The 14,241-nt window shown below is 39.7% G+C and overlaps 1 protein-coding gene across 1 annotated transcript in view; it reads left to right on the top strand.

Moving 5' to 3' along the window:
• The window catches only part of LOC147026045 (myelin and lymphocyte protein-like), a 53,052-nt gene extending 49,052 nt beyond the window's left edge, over positions 1-4,000 (top strand). Inside the window, exons 3-4 of the mRNA XM_085881054.1 lie at positions 1,935-2,063; positions 3,679-4,000. Of these exons, the coding sequence (XP_085737180.1) occupies positions 1,935-2,063; positions 3,679-3,750 (201 nt within the window). The 3' untranslated portion in view covers positions 3,751-4,000. The remainder of the gene's footprint in view (positions 1-1,934; positions 2,064-3,678) is intronic.
• Positions 4,001-14,241: the final 10,241 nt, after the last annotated feature.

The raw sequence follows: 14,241 nt of genomic DNA, 5'->3' as shown, positions 1-14,241 counted from the left end.
AATATAATTTATTGGTGGTTGCTGGGATATGCAGTGCAGCATGTTAAAATCGGTTAATGATGACATTTTGAATATTTGAATGATAGTTTGAGTCTGTAGTTCGATGGAGGTGCTGTGTCATGGACATGTCTGCAAGGTAAAGTGTTTATCGCTTAATACTTTATCATATATAAAGTGGTGTATGATTAAAGTTAGTCATATGTAGTAATACTTTAAATAAAAGTTAAAATTAAATAAGTTTGAATTCTGATATTGCATTGCTGTGTTGACTGACTGTCTGGACACAACTTTGAGGTTGTGGGTCCATTGATGTTGAGTAATCTACTGATAAGTAATCTATTGAACCTCTCTCTGGAGAGGTTCTGGGCTGAAAGGATCGAAACCTCGATGAAAAACGGTTCCCAGCTGATGATCCGGGCAGTTGGGAAATCAGTAAATTGCTTATAAGTTAAAGTTATAACTTCAAATAAAATAGTTTTTGTAAGTACTTACCAGTACATTGTGTGTGTGTGTGTGTGTGTGTGTGTGTGTGTGTGTGTGTGTGTGTGTGTGTGTGTGTGTGTGTGTGTGTGTGTGTGTGTGTGTGTGTGTGTGTGTGTGTGTGTGTGTGTGTGTATGTGTGTGTGTGTGTGTGTGTGTGTGTGTGTGTGTGTCTGGCTTTCTTCTTGGGATTACGGTGCAGTAATTGGTCACTATTTTGATTTTAAATGCTGAGAGTCAAACAGGGAAGCAGCACATACCATTTATAGTGTTTGGTATGCCTTGGATGGGGTTCAAACCACCGACCTCCCAGGCTCAGAGAGGGCACTATAACCATTACACCACCAAGTGTTGTTAATTTTGCCTTTCAAATTTTGCCTTTTAAATCAATTGATTTTGACCGTTTTTCTTTTTCATTCCAACTTTTTTTGGGAGGCGATTTTGCCGGGTTTATGTCTGAATCACTCGTCAGCACCGTGTAATTTGTACGCTGTACCACATAACGTCATCATGAAGGTTGAATGCCATTGTGATACGCCAGTGATCTATCATCAAGATACAGCCACGGACAAGTTGACCTGGTGATATAAAATTTGATGGAATTTGTTTCTCCTCAAACTGCATGAATCAAAGGAAGGAGTGAATTTGTTTTTACCACCACCCCCTTCCCCCACCCCCACACCCCACTGCCTCAACGAAGGTCCTTTCTGCATATGTCTCATTCATTCCCTTTTCTTCCTTTCAACCTCCAACCTCTTTTCCACTTCCTCCTCATCTCCCCTCCTCTTTTTCTTCCCTATCAAGCCCCTTTTGCTTTTTCCTCTTCTCAACATTCTCTTGCTCTCCCCTTTCTGTGTTGTATACAGGTGGCCCAATGAAATCTATCTAACCCATCAATATCCCCATAAACCATCTTCTTGAGAATTGGTTCTCATTATCATTGCATCAAGTGCATCAAGTGCATCTCAAAGGATAAAAAAAATCTGTCAGAACACATTGCTTTTGGTGTGGGAGGATGGAGGGAGGGGTTTGGGAGGGGGGGAGGGTTAATGTCAATGTAATTAAATGCTTCTTGGCTTTTGGTCAATCATTTTGAATTGCAAACCCTATTATTTTACCAAAAATCTATTATACACTGTTGTTCAGAATAAAAAAGAATGGGAAGTTTCCTTTGAACTTTATTTTTGCATGATGTGTCACGTAACTACGAGTTTAGCTGGTGGAGGCATTGATAGTAGTATTAGTAGTAGTAGTAGTAGTTGTAGTTTCAACTTGTTATGGCTGGGATATTTTTAATCTCTTTTGTACTTTATTATTTATGAAGCACATCGTAGTTTTGAGGTCATAACCTTTTGATCAGCTTTTGTTTGTGTGTATACAAATCCCATTTCCATTTTGAGCATTGGTTAAGCCATGTATATTTCATGATGTATGTCTTCTGAATGTTTCTCCAGGACCTGGTCTATTACTTGCTGGCTTTCAGCTGCTACCTTAGTGCTTCAGCCCTGCAGGCCTACTTCTGTATAGCAATGTCATACACAGTTACCACCGGGCACGTCTACGGATTCAACGTGGCTGGGGTGGTAAGGCTTCGCCGGAAACAAAAGTTTGTGTCAAATATTTTGTACGATTCTGCTTCAAGTTTTAAAGAACTTGTGAATAATTTCAAGGTATGCAGCATTATAATAAGCATGACCATTAAGGGATATTATAATTGGCATGATCATTAAAATTGCACGCAATTAGTCATTTGGCAAATGCCTTGTCTTTGAGATGCAGCGATTGTACACGTTCCATTGTTATTCAATCAGGATGTTTGTGATAAGTAGTACATGGACAAAGTCGTGATATAACGAAGCACAGAAAGGTAATTGAAATTCAGACCGGTGGCTGTCATATCCTTGAGATCCTGAAATTTTTATTCCATTTTATTATTACTCTGGACAATAAATTCCTTTGAAATATTTGACCAAGCTAAAAGTTGCCCGATCAGTATTTTGTGAGTGATCTCGTGCGATGCTAAAAATTGAAAATGGTCCCAAGGAGTCTGTCAAAGATTCAGGCCTTGTGCCCTATATTATATAAACAGAAACACTGGAATTTTGGAATCCATTCTCTTCAACTCACCTCCCTATAACCTCGAAATGCCTTTTGCCTTTACTCCTCCATCATTCCTTATTTTATCTCAAGATTAATACCTTCCCCTTCTTATGGTGCACGCAATGTGTAAATGGTATCTTTGGCCTTATTCTCACGTCTCAGCATTTAGATCGCATCGTTTAGTCAATTTATGCAACTTGTGTTAACATCACATTTTACACTGCATAATGACGTGTTTTCATATGGAGACGCAGTTCTGCCTTTGTATACTCACGCTTTAAGATGTTACTCATACATTCCAATGTAGAATCGGAGTCTGCAAGTTTCCTGGGTTATTAGATCATCACACGTCGATAAAGAAATTTCCAGCAGGAAGAGAGAAATATCTCAGATAGGTTAAGATTTGTGCATTTGAGGATGAAGCCGAGTCGTGAGATACTACATGGACAGCATCGACAGATGGAGCACTCTCAGGGATCAATGTAATAACAATTTAAAATCGATCATGGATTTGTTGGGGTTAAAGTCGGTCAAAAAACAATTGGAACTAGAACGGCACTCGGTAGAGCGCAATCCTCTGCCAGGCTGAACAATTTACGTTTTGTACCCCACTGATACGCCAGATCTGGATCTGGACATGAACCAAAATTGAATCAGCTTGTTCTTGTCACCTAACCAACTCATTAAACAGGTTTTGTTGTAACTCGTCCACAACTTTTTTGAGATATTGTACGATATATCGTTTTTGGCCCGATCTCTCAATGGTGAAAAATCACTTTAATTTTTTTTTATTATTATTCTGGTAGCTGGATCCGGATCTTCACCAAAATTGGATCAATTGGTCCTTGTCATACACTCAACCTGTCCACAAAGTTTCGTCGTAATCCGTCCATAAGTTTTTGAGAGATCCTGCTCACAGACAAAGAGACAGACAGAGGTGAAAACATAAGGTGGTGGAGGTAATAAAGTACAGATTACTCAGAACGTTACATTTTGGACACCTTTGAACCTAATCAAGAATTAATCTTATCACTTTGCATTAAAAATATATTTTTTTCAATGAACCAGTCCTGAATGCTTATTCTTGTGTTCCTTCAGATCTTTGCTTTTACGGTGACATTACTTTATGGTATAAGCCTGATCATTAGCCTCAACAAAGCCAAGTTCTGAGACGATGCTGAGCAAGGAAATGGTGTTGCGTCGCTGTTCAAACTCCAAGTTTGTGTTCTTAGCCCTGAATGAACAAAACTGATGTTATAATTTTGTATTATTCATTTTCTGTATGCTTATATAAATGTCATTTTCTATATCATCATTCCATACTGGATGTGTTCATAACATTTTATTTTCTCCATGGATAAATGTGATTTTGTTTTCTTGAAGAGTCCATGTTACAATAAATGGTGGTTAAAGTGAAAAATTGGCTTCATCTCAGCATGTTATTTCCACTTCAATCATGACTAACTCCAGCTCAGCTCACCCAAAGATTCACCCACATGTACTAGCACACAGGATATTTCACTGCAAAGTGCTTAGTATCCATGTATTCTACTGTGTAAAGATGGGCTATACTCTTGACGGAGCTTCGAGGAATTCACGTTCCTCGGCTATAACCTGAGCTGGACAGATCGCCACCATTGTAGGATAATGACTGAAGGTGGCAGGAATTTTAGAATTTGTTCAGAATTCCAGCGAAAACCACCTTTTCGCGAAAGACACCCACCGTGGGATCTTTAACTTCCATCAACGATCAGTACTAGCAGATGAGTCCACCAGCTTAACATCAACTATACGGTGGATGACACACACACACACACACACACACACACACACACACACACACACACACACACACACACACACACACACACACACACACACTGACGCATAGCTGGCCGTGCCCGTGAAACACCAGTTTGAATTTCAACCCATCTATAAACCCTTAAACCCAGGCTAGACTTCGTCTATCCTGCCATGCTTGCCATACAGTCTAATGCCTAAACATCATTGCCAAAGTAACAATTATTTTAAAAATTCTCTCAAGACATTACAGTGCTGCTATTACATCACTCAAAATTGGAGGACTGAGAGAGAGCAGAGGGATTTCGGCCACAGGAGAGGTGGTACAAAAACAAGGGCCACTGATCTGTCTGCGATGACGCAACAATCCTCTACTTTAGCCTCATTGTCGGACATGCCAGTCATGTTAGGAATGACTCTCAATTGTTTTCGTTTGAGGTTTCCCTTTATTGAATTGTTAGAAGCCACTGGAATGCGTTGAAAAATAATTTTCTTGGAGGGGAGCAGTTCTCTGCAGGGAGTCGCTGCTTTTGCTATCTCTGTGCCAAGATGCTCAGACAGACAAAACAGTTAAAATCCCTGACTTCCAACACATTCAGCAAGGCTCATGGAGGAGCTATGAGGGACGTTCCAATATGTCTTCGAATGAGATATAATAGTCCACACAAAGTCAACTTTTTATTAATGCAATGAGTAGTAAGAACATGTTATTTCTAATTCCATATTCTGTGGCACACAAGCATCATACTGCAAGCTCAAGCTTTTCTTCCAGGTGAAAGCTCCATGATCAGACCGAGGCTTCATAATATAGGCTCAAGAGAGAGCACCCGGGTTCCCATGGCAACTGAGCAATCATAAGTACCTTAAACCGGTGCTTCTTTGGCTGGTGGGAAACAGCCCGATAGGTTTTGCTTTGCCACCAGCATGTGTGTTTACTCCCAGGTGTGAATTATTTCTCTCGAATCTAGTTTATTACCCTCAGTTTGTGACATTTAACATCATTTTATTCATTTTCATCATCGGGTCCAATGATTGCGAAGCTTAGAATTGTCAGATGTTCCTTCAAGAACCAATGGTTTAATAACTCGGTTTTCTTCTGTATTCCTCCAAGCGTTGCATCCCTGAGAGATTGGTCTCATAATAAGGGCTGATCTGCTGGGTCACTGGTGACAAGACTGGGTGTTAAATCTGTTTGAGGTGTCAGCCAAATTTTGCACATGATAATAAGGCTGGTGCCAGTATATTACTGAATATTTCTGGTTATCTTTTCTTCAGATGAAAGTAATCTTTTTTTTTACAGACCAATACTGTGTCCCTTTTTCACATGATTACTAAAGCACCCCTATCCTCACATCTTGCTCAGCTTGACGCCGTGGAAACCAAGGTCTTCAAGATCATTGGATTCTCCCACGATGAAGCTGAGTCGATGGGTCTATCACTTCGCCACTGCCGACAGGTCGGTGGTCTCTCTGTCTTCCACCACCCCCTTTCTGATCTTTTACCTTCTGCTCTTTGGCTGTACTCCTGCTCCCCTCCCCTCCCTCACAGCTTTCCTTAGGGGGCGTGTGGTCTGCCAGCAACCCCCTTCTGGTGAAGGTCACAATATCCCAACTCAGGTCATCTCTCATCCAAAACCATGATCTTTTCTACCCCCATTGACCCTTCCCAAGTCCACCTCTTTCTGGATTTGTCGTGTTCCCTTCATTTCTAATTGAGTGTGTAGATGTGTCCACCTTCACCACGAGGGGCAAGGGTGGGTGGGTGGTTCTGTTCCCCACTAACCCGGCCCACTTCTGCTGTTCTTTTAGTTCTGTGAAATCCTGTTTACATCTGCCACCGGAAGTGGATAAAGGTTTTCACCCCTGTCTGTCTGTCTGTCTGTCTGTCTGTTTGTGAGCAGGATATCTCAAACCATTGTGGACCATTTCAGTTGAAACTTGCTGGACAGGTTGGGTGTGTGACAATGAAGAATTGATTAAATTTTCGTGAAGATCCGGATCCGGATTGGGATCGAAGAATTTTTTTATTTTTTAAGTGATTCTTAATTCAGAGATTGGGCCAAAAACGATATTTTGCGTGATATTACAAAAACCTGTGGACAGTTTATGACAAAACAAGGTGGACCGGTTGGTTAGGTGAGGAGAACTAGCCGATTAGATTTTGGTTCCAGTCCAAATCCAGATCCGACCCATCAGTGGGATGCAAAACGTAAACCAATCAGCCTGGCAGAGGTATGTGCTCTACCGAGTGCCAATCTCATTATTTCTATCCTCGCACATTTTTTTCACAAATGGTCTTTTTCCTTCAGTTGTCATATGTTTATATTTGGTTTACATTTTCGACTCTTTTTGTTGGGAATCTGGACTGCTTCTTCATTCATTGGCTGCTGTTTTGCAGTACAGCATATAAATCTTGAAAAGCTAACATTGATAATAACTATAGTTATGATGTCCTCATTTTCAAATGGTTGGTTTCATCACGACTTGGGTTACAATTTAATTTTTGTTAACAGTTAGAACGTCAAATTGAGGGAAAAACCGTGTATGGGAAAAGTATTGTCTTTTGTGGATGGAATGCATCGAAAAAATCACCTTTAAACAATCATAATTATGATTTTGAAATATTATTTACTTTCTTTATATATCTTTAAAACAAGCTCAAATGAGCTAAGATCCTCGTCCTCTTAATGATGACGTCATAAAAACGAATATGACGTCATTGTGATGTATCAGGTTTGCGATAAATTATCTGTGCTAATGCCCGGCTTTATTCCCGCAAACAAAATTCAAACAGCTTGCCTAGTTTTGGAGATAATGATATAGGCGATTTCCATTAGTGGCAATATTATGACGTCAACTTTTTTTCTAGGAAGAATTTCCAAAATCGGAGATGGTTACTGCCGGCGCGTGGGCTTTCTGCATGTACATGGCAAGTTTCACGAAGATCCGATGAAAACTCTGGGTTGTGAAACAAAAAATGTCAAAAAATAGGAATGACGTCATAAAAATTGATACGACGTCATAGTGATGTATCATATGTGCGGTAATTCATCTCTGCTAATGCCCTGTTCGATTCCTGCAAACAGAATTCAAAAAGCTTGCCGAGTTTCGGAGATAATATTTAGGCGATTCCATGAGCGGAGATATTTTGACATCATAACTTTTTTTTCTCAGAGGAATTTTCAAAATTGGAGATGGTTACTGTCTGCACAGGGTATTTTTACATATTTACGCCAAGTTTCATGAAGTTTCGATGAAAACTGTAGGCTGTGAAACAAAAAAGTCTACAAGAACAACAACGTGAGTAAGACTGAGAGATCCTCCACGAGGATCTAAAAATATGTTCTAAAACCTGTTTTATTTTGAGTAAAACTTGCGCGCATAAATGTATACAACTTCTATCTTATGGATTGAAATCCTTTTTTTGTTAAAATTAGAATGTATCAAATCTGTGTCACTCTGTCTGTCTGTCTGTGTCTCTGTCAGTCTCCCTGTGTCTCTATGTCTCAATGTCTCTGTCTCGCTCTCCACCCCACCCCACCCACCTTTTCCTCTGTACCGTTGTCATGATGAGCATTATTCTCAAGCATGGTGGTTCAAAGGAGGCGCTTCGGAGGTGGCTCGGTAATGGCATGGAGTGGGCTAACAGCACGCCATCTCGAACACCTCTGCTTCTGATATCGGGAATCTGATATCGGGATGATATGAGGTTTCGGCACCAGTGGTTATTCCATTTCTCCAGCGTCACTGTCATGGTATCGTCTACCAACAGGATAACGCTAGCTTTCACACCGCCAGGGTTTTCAGCAGTTCATGAACCAACAGAACATTAATCTGTTTCCATGGCCTGCAAATTCCCCAGATTTATCACCAATTTTAGCACGTCTGGGATGAAACGGAACACCGTCTTTGATGTCCACCGCACCCTCCTCTGAATGTCCATGATTTGGCCACAGAGCTCGTCAGGGTCTGGGATGCTATCCCACAAGCCTTCCACATCCGTTTGATATCCTCAGAGGTGCATGTGCACAGCTGCAATCACTGCAGAAGGACATACCAAGTACTGAGTTTGAGACTTTGGCCAATGACCCCTCTTTCATTGAACTTGCCATGGTATTTGGACTTTGTCAACATGCTTGGGTGGTGATGTGACAAAATGGTTATTTCTTTGGTCTGGCTTTATTTTTTCTTCTTGTGCTGCATAGTCTAAAAAGAAAGACGATTTATATCCATGCACAGTTTCCTTTTTTTGGGTGAATACAGGTTTTTTTGGGGGGGTTTTTTGTATGCACTGTTAAGGCTCGCATGAGAGCTAACACACAGAACGTACAAGGGGAGGGGGGGGGAGAGTGACGGAAAAAAACAGTGTTTTGTCGACACATGAGATCTGTGGAAGGGAGAAGGATGGGGCAGGGAACACGGGGTATACAAGATGGACACTACAGGGAATTTCAGGAATTTGAAGGAGGTGGGTTTGGGGTGAATAAGCAGGGGAAGAAAAGATCGAGGATTTGCATGGGGGAAGATAAGATATGGTGGTGAACAGCTGTTTTGAAGACATGGAGGGAAGAGTGGGATTGAAGAGAGTGTGGGAATTTGTTCCACAGGTGGGAAAAAAGAGGAACTAGAAGGGCACTCGGTCGAGGGTATACCTCCACCAAGCAATGCCTGATCCACAAAATCAGTTCAATTCAAAACCTGGTCCAGTTCAAGTTCAAGTTTATTTTTTTCCACAATTCCAAAAAATACAATCATTCTCAAGAAGAATTAGAACGATTTCTCCAACAATCTCATCTCTGTTAATTCTGATTGGACGTTCTCCACTGATGCATCATCACCTCCCAATGCTCTAGGTGGGAGGAGTCCACAGGCTCCTCCCACCTAGACAATTGGGAGGTGATGACGCATCAGTGGAGAACGTCCAATCAGAATTGACTTTGTTGATAGGCGTCTATTAAACTGTTCTTAATCTCATCTCTGATCATCAATTTTGTTTCAGACCTGATCATTCCACCTTGGACATGCTGCATCTACTCTCCCAACAATGGATGGAGGCCCTTAATGTCAGATATGAGATCAGGACAATCTCTCTGGACATATCTCGAGCATTTGATACAGTCTGTAACCTTGCATTGACCTCCAAGCTCTCTGCTTATGGCATCCAAGGGCACCTCCTCTCATGGATCGCTGACTTCCTCCACTCTACTCTACAATGTTCACCCTCTACAATGCAGACACTTGGATGTTGGCCGAGACCTTTCAGCAGGAAATTGATGTTGCACACTCGCACCTTCTCAGAACGGCCTTCAGGATATATTGGCCGACACGGATCACTAATGAAGAGCTTTATCAGCCTGTCAAGATCAAATCACAGTGCCAAATGTTGCGAGCACAGAGACTGCGACGAGCTGGACATATTATTCGATTTGAAGGGTATTGTATTCTAGCTCTTCCATTCCATGAGCCTTGACTCTGCATGCAGAAAATGGGGGAGGGGGGGAAGGCACTCGGTAGAGCGTATACGTCCGCTAGGCTGAACAGTTTACGTTTTGTATCCCACCGATAGACCGGATCTGTCTCTGGACCTTAACCAAAATCGAATCGTTGTGTCCTTGTCATACACCAAATTTTGTTCGAATTAGACCACAATTTTTGAGATATCGTGCTATATATCGTTTTTGGCCGTCTATCTCTATTTCTCAATGACGAAGAATCACTTAAAAAATTATCCCATTGGGATCTTCACCAAAATCGAATCAACTCTTCCGTATCACACACCCAGTGGCGTACTAAGGGGGGGGGGTGGTCCACCCCGGGAGATAGCCATGGGGGGGGAGGTACCATTGGGAGAGTTAAATACTAGTACAATGATATAACGATGGTTTTAGTTGCAAGTGACATTATAATATTGTTGCGGTTTCGAGAAACCGTTATTGTAAATGTGCACTCACGACACGTCGGTCCTTCAGCATAGTTATTTCCACAATAAATGTTTAGAATATTCCCTTTAGAAAGCTCAAAGTGTACAAGCACAACAGAGGCTTTTGATGGAAGGTTTTCTCATCTCGTGTGGATAAGATTCTTCCGTGATAATTCTGATAGTGTGATTTAAAAATTTAAGTATACAAAATTAAGTTCATAAATTATAAGAATATAATTATAACTTGTGACTTACAAGCTAAAATATATATATATATATATATATATATATATATATATATATATATATATATATATATCTGAGGAGGACAGAGGAAGAAGAGGAGGTTTTCTTTGCTCGTGCCGGTAAGATTCTTCCGTGATAATTCTGATAATTGATTTACAGTGATTTCAAAATTTAAATATACAAAATTAAGTTTAGAAATTGTAACAATACAATTTATAAGCTAATATTGTAAGTTTATAACTTTTAAGATTAAAAAAAATAGATCTAACCAAGGAGAACGCGCAGCGAAGAGGAAGAATAAGAGGCTCAGGAGCGTCCAGAACGAAACAAGGACAAATGTGTCCAAGTGCCGCCTCCTAAAGGCAATAACAACTTCCGATATTTCATCACGTGCCTTGATGGAGCCAATAGCGAGACCCGTCATGGAGGCTCCTGTTCATGACGAGAAAATCGTGTATTTACGAAATTACAACACATTAAATGGAATAATCTTTAAATAGTAACGTGAACTTTTCGAAACTTTAAAGCAAATGTCCGAATATATTTAAAAGTTGATGATAGACGCTCTCAAAAGGAACCCTCAATGCGAGGATGTGTACAAGTGTTTAGTATTTAAGGAGATCCGGATGCTGTATATAAAAGAGCCGAGTCCTAAAGGTTTTGTATCCACCAGAAGAAGAAGAAGAACAAGAAGAACAAGAACAAGAAGAACAACAAGAAGAAGAAGAACAAGAAGAAGAACAACGCCGAGCTCTCTGAGAGCCACGTTCGCTACGCGAGACGCGGCTAAAAAAAAGAGCGGGTTGCGAGTCTCATCTGAAGCGAACGTTCTGAGAGACCACTAACAGAGGAGTACGATGCATACAAAGCTGAGTGGCGATTGGGAAAGCAGACGAGCGTGCTTGAAGCTGACAAAAAAATTGTGTGACCACCAAACCATTTCTGCTGGTACTCAATGGAGAACTTCAATTAAAACAAGGACAAATGTGTCCAAGAGCTGCGTCCTAAAGGTTTTGTCGTCACCAGAAGAAGAAAAACAAGAAGATGAACAACAACGCAGAGGGGTCATTCCGTGCCAACTCACCTAAGGGTCCCCAGGTCACCTCCTCAGATTTTGCTGTAAAAATTCTTAAATTTAGATCTATATGGCTCTACCCACCTTGCAAAAGATTAGCTTTCAATTCCTCATAGTTTAAAAAAATATTGATCTCGAGAGACCTTTGAAATTTGGCCCTAAAAATGCCAAATGTGAAAAACGCATTTTTTTCCAACTTCAGTGGTTTATAATTTTATAATGGACTCCAGAAAGCTAATATTGCAAATATTTACGAATTGGCATCCAAGTTTTTCAATTATGGCATCAGATATCTTCTGGGATGCATATTTCTCACTCTATAGCAGGGGTCTTCAACCTGCGGCCTGCAGGCCACATGCGGCCCCTTAGACGGATTTATGCGGTCCACGGTGCCATATTAAGTTTACATTACAATGTGGCCCGCGATATTGCCAATTTGTCAGGGTCAATGATCAAAGCGTTGTGTAATTTTTATTATGATTTTGATTCATATTAGACACGTGTTTTTAACACGATTATTCATTTATCATATTCGTTGGCAAGAAAAATATATTCAGCACTAACTTTTGTTTAAATTTCGGTATATTAATTATATTTTTTTTTTTCGGAATTTAACGTCCTTTTTTTGGGTGCGGCCCTCCGCCCCTCACCACTTTGGTTTTGTGGCCCTCCGCCCAAAAAGGTTGGAGACCCCTGCTCTATAGGAAGCTAAAAATGGCTTTTTGGCCAAAACGAGCTAAAATAAGGTGAAGCTATAGGAGCCCTCCTGAAAACATGGAACAACTTAGAATTTTTTCCTCATAACACAGTGATTATAGGGTCATTATCTATCCATAGATACATTTTTGCTGGGATAATACAGTTAGGTGATTAATTATAAAAGTTTTAACATAAGCCCTTGCCTCTGAGGGCTCTAAAATGGACCAATTTTGTCCCCTGGTTTGACCATGTGGCTCGGGGTTTAGGATCTTCATTTTTTATTTCTAAAAATTGCCTCATATAAGATGTGTCTACTGACCGAATAATTTTATCTAACGCCCATGGCTTCATAGTAAAATAAATTTTTATTTACATGCACATTTTTTTTTATAATTATTCACTTTTTTCATATCCAGAAGTTTATAAATCTTAAATGGAACTATCCAGGAAACTGCAGAATTTTATAAACTGGTATACAAAATTTCAGATTGTGGCATCAGAATATCTCGAGAAAGCACATACTCCTAGTTTTAGGAAGCCAAATATGGCAATTTGGCCCACTTGGTACAAAACAAGGTGATCTTGCAGGGGTGCGCATGAGGCTAAATTATGCTTCTTATTAGACATTAGTGATAAGGATATTATTTATTCATAAATACATGCTAATGATTACTTTCGTAAATGATTGCAAATTATAAATTAGAACAAATTTGATTACATGAGTAGCAGCTTTTTTATTTACAGATATACAGAGACAATGAATATTAGTAATTTTAAAGTAATTCCTGATCTCCATGAAATCAATTCTTGTGACTTCTTCTCCAAAGCAGCAACTTGTTTTAGCCCAACCTTCCTTGTATAATAGGTCTTGTGACACTCCTGGTCTAATTTGGTTCCAACAGTGCATCTACTTGTCAAACTTGTGCCACTGGGCCTAGGTTTTTCTGCATCCATTTCCTTTGTTTCCTCCTCTCCTTTGTTCTCCAAACAGACAAACAGACAGACAGGTTGACTGTGCTGCCCCTAGTGTTGTGACAGACCATTACTCCATCTAGTGGTGTATGTCATAACTAATGACTTCAAATAGAGAACTGTAGGACATGTTTTTTTAAATTAAAACCTAAGCATATGTTTGGATTATCATTACAAGAATTTATTTTTGAATAAAAAATGTACTTATAATTATTAATTTATGAGAAGAATAATCTAAGTTGTTACATAACCTCAGTTAATGCCCCCTGCATAGTCACCATTTTTGGTCAAAGTGGCATTTTCAACTTCCTACAGATAGAAACATATGCATTTATCGGGCATTCTGATAACAGATCCTTAAATTTCATATGCCAGTTTATAAAAATCTGCAGTGTCACTTTGCTAGAGCGTTCAGTTTCAGATTTATAAGCTGATGAATATGAAAAAAAGTGAATAATTATAAAAAACGTGCATGAAAATCAAAATTAATTTTAATATGAAGCCATGGGCATTAGATAAAATTATTCGGTCAGTAGACACATGTTATATGAGGCAATCATTAGAAAAAAAAGAAGATCCTAAACCCCTAGCCACATGGTCAAACCAGGGAACAAAATTGATCCATTTTAGAGCCCTCAGAGGCAAGGGCTTATGTTAAAACTTTTATAATTCATCACCTAACTGTATTATCCCAACAAAAATGTATCTATTGATAGATAATGACCCTATAATCACTGTGTTATGAGGAAAAAATTCTAAGTTGTTCCATATTTTCAGGAGGGCTACTATAGTTTCACCTTATTTTAGCTCGTTTTGGCCCAAAAGCCATTTTTAGCTTCCTATAGAGTGAGAAATATGCATCCCAGAGGCTATCTGATGTCATAATTGAAACATTTGGATACCAATTAGTAAATATTTGCAATATTAACTTTCTAGAGGGGTCCATTATA

The sequence above is a fragment of the Eptatretus burgeri genome, chromosome 5 (assembly GCF_056783735.1).
Source record: "Eptatretus burgeri isolate ZD-2024b chromosome 5, Ebu_testis_v1, whole genome shotgun sequence".
Lineage (NCBI taxonomy): Eukaryota > Metazoa > Chordata > Myxini > Myxiniformes > Myxinidae > Eptatretus > Eptatretus burgeri.
This window is presented reverse-complemented; position numbering and strand designations above follow the sequence as displayed.